This window comes from Homalodisca vitripennis, chromosome 1 (assembly GCF_021130785.1).
Source record: "Homalodisca vitripennis isolate AUS2020 chromosome 1, UT_GWSS_2.1, whole genome shotgun sequence".
NCBI classification, from domain to species: Eukaryota; Metazoa; Arthropoda; class Insecta; order Hemiptera; family Cicadellidae; genus Homalodisca; species Homalodisca vitripennis.
The window spans coordinates 220921098-220933128 of NC_060207.1; the positions used below are offsets into that span (position 1 = coordinate 220921098).

Here is a 12031-nt window from a genome sequence, read left to right on the forward strand (position 1 = left end):
CATATCAGCACATTCAAGACATTAAATTGGGATGACTGTGTGACTACTCTGTGAGGCAGAATTTGGTCTTGGAGTCACGGGTTTCATCCCCGCACCTGACATTAGGGGTTTTTTGTGGTCTGGTGTATGAGAGTCATTGATCTGTGGTAGAGCTGGCAGAAGGGTGCACCTTAAATTATCTGTGGTTGAATAGGGTGGAAGTTGACAAGATATGTGTACGGATTCCTAAAGACCTGTTTTATATTTTTGTCTTTATAATAATAATAAAAAAACACACATTTTGTGTTATTTTATGTTACAAGGTACTTATTATTAAATCATGACCATAAATAATATTAGCCTTTAAGTGTAAAAAAGTTATTAAACCATAACGCCAAATCATGAAAGCCATGTGACAAATCATTGAAACCCTGTACCAAATCATGAAAACCTTGTACCAAATCATGAAAAACCTTGTGCCAAAACGTGAAAACCTTGTGCCAAATCATGAAAACCCTGTGCCAAAAATCACACATCGAAAGGTTAATTACTTTACACTTATTACCCTTACACTGTGGAATTTATAATATAAATATAATAGTTGTGAATATAAATATAATAGTTGTGAATATTAATGGTAGATGTTATATTTTTTATTTAAATATATTTAAATCTGAAATACTTCCATGTTCGAACAGAGGAGTGGTGCAGTTGTTCAATGCAGTCCGCGAACACCAGAAAACTCTGGAGAAGGACTTGGAAGATGCAGGACCCATTGAACACAAGAAGGACAAAGTTCTCAAGTCCTTGGACAAGCGAGCGTTCTTGGATGTTTTGATGGGACCATCGAAAAGTCAACCAGTTAGCAACCTTATCCCCAAGGAAGTAAAAGAGGCAAGTGAGACATACTAACATACCCCCATACATTTTTAAAGTTCCAAGAACGTTGTTATTTGTTTTTTCATTGCATTCATTTTGAAATTATGAAGCAAGTATGTACCTGTGATGAAACATACTCACAACTCAAAAGCACTGAATGTTTTAAGGGAATTTTCATATATAAAACTGTTGAAAATCTAATACAATATTAAAGTTAATTCATGTCTATAAAGTTAAGAGAACAGTGTGTACAGTTCGAGGACTTTAGCTGTGCGCGTGACCTTGAGTGTGTGGTGATAGGCGGGAGGGGTGGCAGGGTAGCATTATGCGCTGCGTCCCTCATGGGTAAAACCCTCCTTTCAGGAATCGTATTTGCACAAATAACTCACCACACTCGCCAAAATCAGTCTGCTTTGTGACAGTGCTGATTGTGGTGGAATTAAATAATAAGAGAATACAAAATAATAGCTATAATAGAACTTATCCTTGTTTTTCAGTTGTTATAGTGTTGTTTAACATGTTTTTGAAAATAATGTATTTGTCAATACTAATCTGCAAATCGAAATTGTGAGTTTAAAGTCGTTAAAGAGATTGTTGCGCCTTCATCTCAGCGGCTAGCATGTAAACGCAACCCGCCACACAGATAACGTTTGTTTGTTGAAAGGGTAGTATTAGGGCTGCACGAGCACAGCTAATTTCCTCCAACTGTACTTGTCACTCAGCATGCAATGTTTAATTATTTTTTATCAGTTAACCTTTTACTTTGTTCAAGAAAACATTAATCGCCACCATGCAAAAACACCAGCCACCGACTCCCCTGCCCCATTCCCTTCTGCACATTCCTCCTCTGCCATCTTCAGAAGGGTCTATTGGAGCATTTTTTAGTTTTTACACATTTTTTAGTTTTTTTTACAGCAAGGGTATTTTGTACACCTGAAAAAAAGAGGGTAGATTTTTAATCCTCAAAACATTGTTTGTATTCTTTTTTGTAACATACAACGATGGCAAATATCGAAAATCCTTTTACCCTTTAATACATTCCATCATCAATAACACACTTTAAACAAGATAGTTATAGATTGGCTGAAAAAATAATTGTCAGAATGAGTCACCCAAAAAATAATATATATGCTTATTAGGTACAAAAAAATTATTTAGTCGATGCTGAGGTTAATATGCATATTCTAAATCATTCTGTAGCATATTATATAATTAAATTTTTTTTTTATTGTTTGACCGTAACCACTTTTAATTACATGTGCATACAAATTTAATTCAACTTCCAATAGGTTAAAAAAATAAAAGGAAAAAGTTTGTGTCAGATAAGATAATGTAAATTAAAAAAAGGCCTGTGCAGTGGCCATGCACATACTGAATAGTTGTTAAAAAGGTAATCAAATCAAACCATATGGCAGTTAATTTGATATTTTTGTAATATTTAATTTTGGGAGTTTAGCCCAAAATTAAACTACTTACTGTTATTGGGACAAATATTGTTGTTCTGCATGCCATTTGAAGAAAATTCAATTCAGGAAAGAATTTGTTAGTTTCGTAACTTTATTTTTTATGAGTGCGGATACATTATATTGGTCCATTCAAAATTTTCAACCCATACACGCTTGGTTGACTCATTATTTTTAACAACAACTGTCAAAATGAAATTCCAGTTATTAATTAACTCAACCTCATACACAATACAATACAATAAAGTTGCTGTAAATCATGTTCAAAAGTCAAAGGTTGTATTTCAAGGTATTCTTGGAAAAATAAATTACAGTATTGAGAGAGAGAGAGAATTTTCTTTATTCCAAAACATACATTGAGCTACATTAAATGTAAACATCAACTGTACATGAATAGCGTCAATATCTATAAAAATCTAAAACTAAAACTTATATCAACTAACACTAATATTTACAATTATTTTTTAAGCAGTTTTCTGCTAATTGTTTGATAATAATTCTCCGATTGAGTGTAGAGCTTTATTTGTGAAATATTTCTTAACTTCACTATCAAACTTTTTCCCATTGTAATCTTTTATTTCTTTGGGTAAACAGTTAAAACATTTTTTCCCCATATATTCTGTTTTCATTTCATAGAATGTCAAGTTAAGTTTGTCAGTGCTGGTTTTATTACGTGTATTGTAGTCATGCTTTACTGTTAAAAATTTTGTAGAATTACTTTTAACATATTTAATGACCTCCGTAACGTAAAGACGGAGGTCAACGTAATTGTTGGAATTTTGAGCTCACTAAACAGGTGTTTTACTGAATCTAGTCTGTTTAGGTTTAATATTATTCTAACTGCTTTTTTTTTGCATTTTTAGTATCTTGTCAAGATTTTGTTTGGATGTTGCTCCATAAATACTTATTCCATATGCTAAATGTGAATGAATGAGAGCGTAGTAAATTTTTTTTAGAGCACTTTGGTTGCATAACTTTGACATACGCCGTAAGGCGTAGAGATTCCAGATGAAATTTTATTTAATACATTGTTAACATGTTTATTCCAAGAAAGGTGTTCATCTATGATTAAACCTAATAATGTTGTACAATTCTTCTTGTTTTATGAGGTCATTGCCAATTATAAGTGATGGTTCAATTTTGTGCCGATTTTGTTTTGTAGAGAACATTATAAAATTGGATTTTTTTAAATTCAATAACAGATTATGATTTTTTAAGAATTCTTCAATGGCTGCTAGCTCAATATAGGCAGAAATCTCTATCTCTTCCTTCTTGAAGGAATTGCCCGTTACTACCATATTAGTGTCATCTGCATATATTATACACATTTTACTTTGATTAATATTTTTGGTTATCCCTCCAAGATAGAAAATAAAAAGTAGGGGTCCCAATATTGAGCCTTGAGGAACGCCATACTTGATTGTTTGCTGGGCTGAGATGACCTTCCTTAAATACGTGTTGCCCATGATATTTTCTGTGAACTGTGTTTCTACATATTGGTGCCTATTGTTAAGATAGGAAGTAAACCAATTTAGTTCTTTTTTGACTATTCCTAAATTTTTGAGTTTGTTTAACAACAGTGCATGGAATACACTGTCAAAGGCACGTGATAAATCAAGGAAAATATCTTTTTAACTTTTTTTCTAGCATCAACTGAATTTATAATATTTTCAATGAATTCTATACTTACTGTAATAGTTGATTTGTCTGGTAAAAAAAAACCCCATGCTGTTCTTCATCTAATAATTTATTTCATTCTAAAAATGTAAGTAATTGATTATAAACAATACGTTCAAAGATTTTTGAGAAGGAGGAATTTAGAATCGACACTGGTCTATAACAAGAAACTTCTTTTGTATCATCTTTTTTAAAGATTGAGATGACTTTTGATATTTTTAATTTTTAGGGAAGATGTCCTGAAATAAGAGAATTCTACTGAACCTTTAATTACTGTCATTGGAATTTCATCTACGCCGGCAGAGTACTTACTTTCAAAAGAGAGAACGATCTTTTATACTTATTTTTCAGTTACTAGTTTGAAGGAAAATGTCTTTTTCATATTGTAATTGAAATTATATTGTATTTTAGAAATTATACACACGTTATTAAGTTTTCTCAAGCTTCCTTCTGTTGTGATAGCCCATTTGGATTTGTGCTTACAGTTTTGTAGACACATCGGTTTCCGCCACCCTATAAATCAGTGCTTTGCTGTTCAAATTGTCATTATTTCCATGCAGTTAAAAACCTTCATAGCAATAATCAGCTCAAATTAGTAAGACTCAAATGTAAGTAACATGAGATTTCTAAAAGAAAAATATGTTTCTTTTACAGGATCCTGACAATCCCACATGGTCAATTTTGAGAGATGATTTTATGATGGGTTCCAAACTGAAGGATTGGGACAAACAAGATTCTTCTGAAGTTAAGGACGCAATATAGATTGAATCTATAAGTGTGTGCTACTGTACATAATTTGTTTATAAAAATAAATGTTATTTTCTGATTTTTACATCCTAATAGTAGTTTATTTAATTTCTAATACATCACTAAAATAATGTAATACGTGAAATGTAACATAAACGTTAAAGTGCTGAAAAATAAAATCAGTTTTATGTAAATGATAGGAAAATTATTGACTTTATTAAATTCAAAGACAAAAAAGAATGATGCTTTGAGTTTTTTAGTAAATTTAACCGGATGTCTGAAATGCTGCAGGAAGATCTTGAGCCGTCTTCATACAATACTATTCAATATTAAAATATAAATGATCAGATTATATTGATATGATAATACAGCGATTTTCCAGTATTTAGTATTCCCTTATAGAATCATTTGAGAAACTCGTAAATTCAAACTGCATTTGCAGTAGATTTACGGAACAGAAATCAATCAGTAGATAATACCACAAAAACAAAATACTGGACTGCGTGGAAAGTTGATATAAATAGAGTAAATTAATTTTGGATTAAAGTTGAAGAACTTACAGTCTATTGACAGGCATTTTTATTCTCCCTTTTGCGTATTTCCCACAATTACAAGATGGCAAGCATTAGATATGATAACTAAAAAATGTTATTGACCACAAATATATATATTTCCTAAGTCTGTTACGAATCCCTAATTTTTGTTATTATTGGATCAGTTGTAGAACAAGAAAATGGACAGTTTTTTTTTCATTTGTTGGGCTTTTTAAAAGTGCTGCATCGTTAATCTATAGGCACCACAAACTCCAGACTGAGATAAACTTGACTTTTCAATATTGAGAAAAAATTGACAACCGGCTAATTTATGCACTAACATTACCAAAAACTCCCCTTGATGAAAAGTAGATGACTAGGAAGAAGTGCGAGCCAAGAAGAGAAAAAGAAGACAACTCATCACTAACCACATGATTTGAGAAAATCTATGACTCTTCACGTATATCAAATCCTAGACCAAGGGAGACATTAATTATTTAGGTTTACTAAAAGCACCTTTATTTAAATAGTTTAATTGTTTATCTTCCTATACAGTCCAAAAAGTCCCGGGATGGTTAAATATTTTTGAAAAAATTTAAGATAGAGCTACAAAACTTGGTACAGAATAACTGGACATAAATATCTAATTTAACACATATCCAGTGACCCGCTACTTCCTCATGTGTACGGCCCACAAGGAAGTAAGAAGAAAGTCTTAAATGTAAGCATAGGACAGGTCTTAAATGTGTTCCTCCCACTAGCAAAAAAATGGAAGAATCGTTTCCGTAGATGACTGAATTTGTGGTCCTAGGCAGATAATTTAATATTGCAAAAAAATGGATCGAGTTTGGACCCTTGTGGGATACCAGTTGTTAAAATTTCATAGTTTGTACTAGACCCTTTGAGAGAAACATATTGCCGCCTGTTTCCAAGATAAGACATTACTACACTACAAGCATTTACAGAGATACCATAAAACCCGATTTTCTCTATGAGGGGAACTGTATCAGACGCTTTCGTTAGATCTAGAAGTGATAAAGCAACTGATTCCCTATTGTCAAAAGCTGTGTAAGGGTATGATCAACAACTTCCATGACATTGTCAGTTGTGGATCTTTTAATTTGAAAACCAAATTGTGAATCTGAATGAGATTGAAATGTTACAAGTGAGAGAACAGAGTTATTTATGCATTATGGTTTCAAAATTTTAGAGAAAATCGGAACCCTACAAACTGGTCGACAATTCTGTGGTAATGGTTTGATGCATTTTATTGTGATTGGAACGACTAGAGATTTTGTGAGTCAGTGAAATAACAATGCTCTAGACACGTGTAAAATTTACGCTAGAGTCATTGTAATATAATTGAGAGTTTTTAACATTAATAGGCTAAAGAAATCCATGCTCTTGGAATTTGAAAAATTGTTCACTACTCCAGCTACCTCTTCAGGTTTGACCTCTGAAAAGTAATTAATTTATTCAATTTCAAGTGCCTGTTCATGAATGGACTGAAGAATTCTCATAATTGATAGTTTCCCATGCTGCTTTGCATCTGTTGGGGGCTGTTTCAATGTGTTGCTTGTAGGTTTGTCTTTTTGACTGATTAGTTGAGATCTGTGTGTTATTTTTGAAGCAAAGTATATATGTAGTCTAGTGGAATTTTTCAGAATGATTATTTCTTAAATACTTATATAGCCTGCATTGAAGAAATTCTACATTGCCTCTCCTTCATTGACTTTTCTCACACGGTACAGTGATGATGTTGAGGATTTTTTTAAACAAAATTGTGACAGGTGATGAAACTTGGGTCCGTCATGTAACACCGGAATCCAAACAGCAGTCAATAGAGTAGTGACACACTCAATCCCCGAAGAAACAAAAATTCAATACGACAATGTCTGCACACACAAAAAACGTGCACTTTTTTGGGATCGGAAATGAGTTTTGCTGATTGATTTTCTCCCAAGAGGTGAAACCATGACAAGGTTCACAAGGTATTGCGAAACCTTAAGAAAACTAAGGCGGGCAATTAAAAATAAACTGAGAGGAACGCTCAGTTACGGAGTTGTGTTGCTCCATGACAATGCTCGGCTCCATACCGCTGGTGACACTCAAACATTGGTTCGACAATTTCGTTGGGAGCAGTTCGATCACCCGCCCTGCAGCACGGACTTGGCACCGTCAGACTACCACTTGTTCCTGCACATGAAGCGCGAGCTAGGCGGCCAACGCTTTGAAACCGATGGTAAAGTAAAAACTGCCGTGGAGTCGTGGCTACATTCGTTGGCGAGAGAACCTTCTACGAAGAGGGTATAGACAAAATCACCGGCTTACAATTAGTGTTTGAACATCGGTGGAAACTATGTGGAAAAATAGTTTAAGGTTTGGGTTCTCATGTAGAAATAAAATTGTATTGACATAAAAATTTTTTGCTTGTTTTTTTAACGGTACTTACTTTATGAACACGCCTCGTGGCAGGATACTGTGTCATGTTTTGCATGTGTTCATTTCGAAATTCATAACAAATATTTTTATATTCAATAAAATAAGTAATTGGTGTTGTTGTCTTCATAAAATGTTGAAGTTTATTTGTATTCCAACAAATACACACTTATCTTGTTATATATTAATGTTGTGAGCTTGAATGTACAATTATTGTAACATTTGGATAGAGTCTGACCGCGAAATGTATATCCTTCTTTTTAGTGATCTATATTTGTTAATAGGATGTATTAATACAATGTAAGAAAATAGAAAGAGAGACAAAATCTTGTTCTTGTGGGAGGAGCGACGCTTTATCAAGAATATATCACCTAAATTATAAAAGTGAAATGCTTTGAAATAAATGTATTTCAAATGTTGGAGAATCGTGTTGTGTCGTAATGGTAAAAGCAAAGAGACAAAAATGTTTTTCAAAATATAGTATAGTCCTGAGAACTTTAACATTGGTTTTACATTTTAGTTATTAAAGAAAAACTCGCACTAGTGTGTAATTTGTTTAGAAAAATTGGCTAATCATTGAATGAAGCCTAACTTTAAAAATGTATTTCGACTAAATATCCCGAATTTTGTAATAAGCCCTATTAAAAAAATAAAGAATTGTTGTCCATATCTAACGTGGAAAATGTCTCATTGGGGTATGGAAATAAAATAGAAACTTATTATGTCTTCATACTAGCTTTTTTCTTGCTCTTACAATTGGGAAAGTCTTTTTTTTACACGCAGCCAAAATCATTGCGTCCAAATCGTCTGACAAAAGGGTTTAACAACTGTACCGTTATCATATAACACTGTTAAAAAAGAATTGATGAAATGTGTCTCGACATAGTATCTTCTTTCTGTTCTCAAACAAAGTATTCCTTACAATTGGACAATACATTGGTCATTGTTTACCTGTATAACAGGAGAGGGTTTTAAATTTGTTGATTTGTTCATATAAAAAACGAGATTGACTTGTCTAAATGTGTAGGACTAATAAAAGGTGGGGGACGTGCCATGTCTGTGAGATATGTAGGACTGGTAGCTATGAAGCAATGGTTATACCTCCATTGGTTGAAAGAACGCTTTGCAGTATACGCTGGATTTACTGCGATTAAAAATAAAAACTGCATAAAAGATAAAAATACATAAGATATCGCAGTGAAGATTATGAATTCTATTCAATTACAGTCAAAACAACATTTTATGTGTTGTATTTGAAAAAAAAAAACGAGTACCGGTAGTGAACATAAAAAGTAAAGCGATCAGTGATTATATTATTACTATAATAATTGTTCATATATTTACCTTTTTGTAGTTTTTTATTTTAGTTGGAATTATCTATTCTACGATAATCCATATTTCTTTGAATGTGTTTAAAGGTAATTGGATCTTTAAAAACATAATTAACCTTAGCTGATTAAACACTAGCAGTATATACAAAGAAAAATGTATTTTTTCTTATTTTAAGCCAGTTGTTATTCTGTCGATTATTTTATGGGTTGATCAATATGGTAAATTGTTCTATTACATACTTGTCCTCCGTCAACTGTGATCAATTGAAAGATTAACCATGAACGATCCTTCCACTAAAGTCAAAATGCTAAGTTTAAACCGGCCTATATTTTATGGGCACAGCTAACTTTTAGAAATCATGGGGCTTTTCGTGCTAATTGAAAGAGAGGACTTTATAGTCATAACTTCGCCTCTAACAAAGTCAAGTTTTATTTTTCATTCGATTTCATATAAGTACTTATATGATGTAATTAATTACCTCACTATTAACAATACTGAAATTAGCTTTTTCACTAATAAAGAAGGCTGGGTATCATATCCTGGGCTGGCATATTGCAGATGTACCTGCTATAGTATAAGGCCTCCAGGTTAACCAAAAAGTTAACTCCACGCTGACTCGTTGTGGTAGAACTGTTTGCATGCGACGTTGATTTACAAGAAACCATATGATAGCATCCCATTGGTGGAGAAATGAGACGACATTTCCTCGACCAATCACGGATGACCAAAACAATAACAAAGCAGTAGTGTGTCACTAAAGTGGATATACGTCTAGTTTAAGCTCGTCGATGGTAAAGTGCTAATTAGTCGCGTTTGGAGAACATTTGTGCGAAGTTTCGGTGAAATAGAGTGTTTAGTGATATTTTTTAAAAGATGACAACCACACGCAATGAAGATGCTCTCGGTGGTGAGTCTATTAATTAGTAATGTTGTGTCTTTCTTTTTATAATTGATAAACAAAAATACTGTGCAACAGCTGCTTGCTCGACATGAAGCAGTATTTTTGCGTCACGTAATCAAAGTTTTTGAATTAAAATTTTATAAATTTACTATGCATGTTGATAAAATGTTTACTGACTTAAATAAAATTTAAGTTTTGTTTCTGTACTTGTTACTATTGATATATTTAATAGGCTATTTTGAAAAGGAAAATATAGGGACATTGTAATACAAAGACAAAATAAACAATTTCATTAGCCTATTTTTTCTATATTATTGATACTACTGTAAGTTAAAGTCAAATTTCTATATTATCGTCCATATTTCTATACTTGTTTTATTTCCATATATTGTAAGATTATTATATTTATAACTTTGTATTGAGTTAAAGGTATAGGCCTAATTGCAATTATTGCTGTTTTACTGTTATATATTATAATAAAGCTGATAAAAGAATTTTTGGATGGAAAATGATTAGTAGACCTGGTTTTGAAAACTGATATTAATAAACAATAGGCTATTGCATAATTACATCCACCGAAGTACCCTAATAAAATAATTCTGATTTGATAGCTTATCATCTGTACCAAAGTAATCACATTTTAAGATTATAAATATGGCCTGTATTTGATGGTAGACTTCATTTAGATAAAAAATTTAGTTAAATTTAGAAAACTATTTTAATTACCATTGAATGACATTAGGGTAAACTGTTTTTTCTTGGCTTCAATATCTATCTGTAATATTTAAATTAGATTATTCCTATTACCTATCCTAATTGTCTGTTTGATGGTTATGGCTCCTTTATTATCATTTATTAGCCTATGTTGTGCCATTGTATATACCACTTACTTAATAGCACGTAATATTGGTATAAATCTGTTACTCAATCGTTTAACAGATCCGGTCAAACATCGTAGTGCATTGTATTGTGCACCTGATGAGATTGTGCGACACAATCACTCAGCTCAGGTATTGGCTCCCACAAGGGAGAGTGGTAATTGTTTACTTTAGCCACTTAACAATTGTTGCTTTGTTTCAAAAGGAAAGTGCTTGAAAATTAAATTTAAAAGAACAACTTACAACAATTACATTTTGAAAAGATGTTTAAACTTGTAAAAGGCACTAGTAGTTGAATAGACTAACAGTAATGCCTGAGTAATGGCCATCAGCGTTGAAGTGCTGCCCTACGTTGATAGTGACAAACGAAAAACATCCCTCTAGGTAGTACTGATCAGTAAAGTATAAAATTCCAAAAAGCTGATCACAAATGTACACAAAGTATTACAAACTCGCCTAACCATAATAAACCCGTATAAAATAACGAAACAACATTGTATCCTCAGCTAGAGAACAATGGTCATCACATTTGATACAAGGAAAAGCAATGTAGAATTTCATGTCGAACTTAAAACTACACAATGTAAGAACGTCATTCTAACACGGTAAAAGACTTGATTGCAACCACTGCACATATTGTCCATAGGGAAATCACAAGAAGTTCTTGAAGCTTATTATCACGAACACAACACAAGTTGAATACAAAATGGCTAAATGGCATCAACAAAACACAAAAAACAACTTTATTTTAAATGCACAACACAGTAAAATCTGACATATCACGAAACAGGAAAATATAATTTAATAACCAGATGTGGAAATACAATGCATACTGGCAAACAATACTGAAAGCATAGAGGGAAATACGACAATCAAACTTCACCATAGAGGTAGAGAAACTAAAAAAAAATAAAGTCATAAATATTTTTTTTTATAGAATAATAATAATTTTTTTTTCTGTTAAAAATATTAAAATCTAATGTAACCACGGTTGGTTACGTTATATTTTAATATTTAATATTTTTAATATTAATATTTTATGTTTAATATTTTTTTAAATTTTATATTTTAATGTTTTTTTTTTTCTATTAAAAATATTAAAATATAACGTAACCAACATGGTTACGTTAGATTTAGTTTTCTGAAGCATGTGTTATCAGACATACAAAATTTTTACATTGTACTGTTCAGTAGTACGCTATC

At 32.1% G+C, this 12031-nt stretch overlaps 2 protein-coding genes across 2 annotated transcripts in view; both read left to right on the forward strand.

Annotated features, from left to right (window-relative positions):
* Positions 1–486: 486 nt before the first annotated feature.
* LOC124354926 (RRP15-like protein) lies at positions 487–4838 on the forward strand. The gene is made up of 3 exons (XM_046805739.1): positions 487–521; positions 621–873; positions 4653–4838. The coding sequence occupies exons 1-3, from the start codon at positions 487–489 to the stop codon at positions 4758–4760; spliced, it is 396 nt and encodes a 131-aa protein (XP_046661695.1). The 3' UTR covers positions 4761–4838.
* Positions 4839–9780: 4942 nt separating this feature from the next.
* LOC124353070 (BCL2/adenovirus E1B 19 kDa protein-interacting protein 3-like) overlaps positions 9781–12031 on the forward strand; it is a 44434-nt gene continuing 42183 nt past the window's right edge. Inside the window, exon 1 of the mRNA XM_046802882.1 lies at positions 9781–9956. Coding sequence (XP_046658838.1) covers positions 9923–9956 — 34 coding nt within the window. The 5' untranslated portion in view covers positions 9781–9922. The remainder of the gene's footprint in view (positions 9957–12031) is intronic.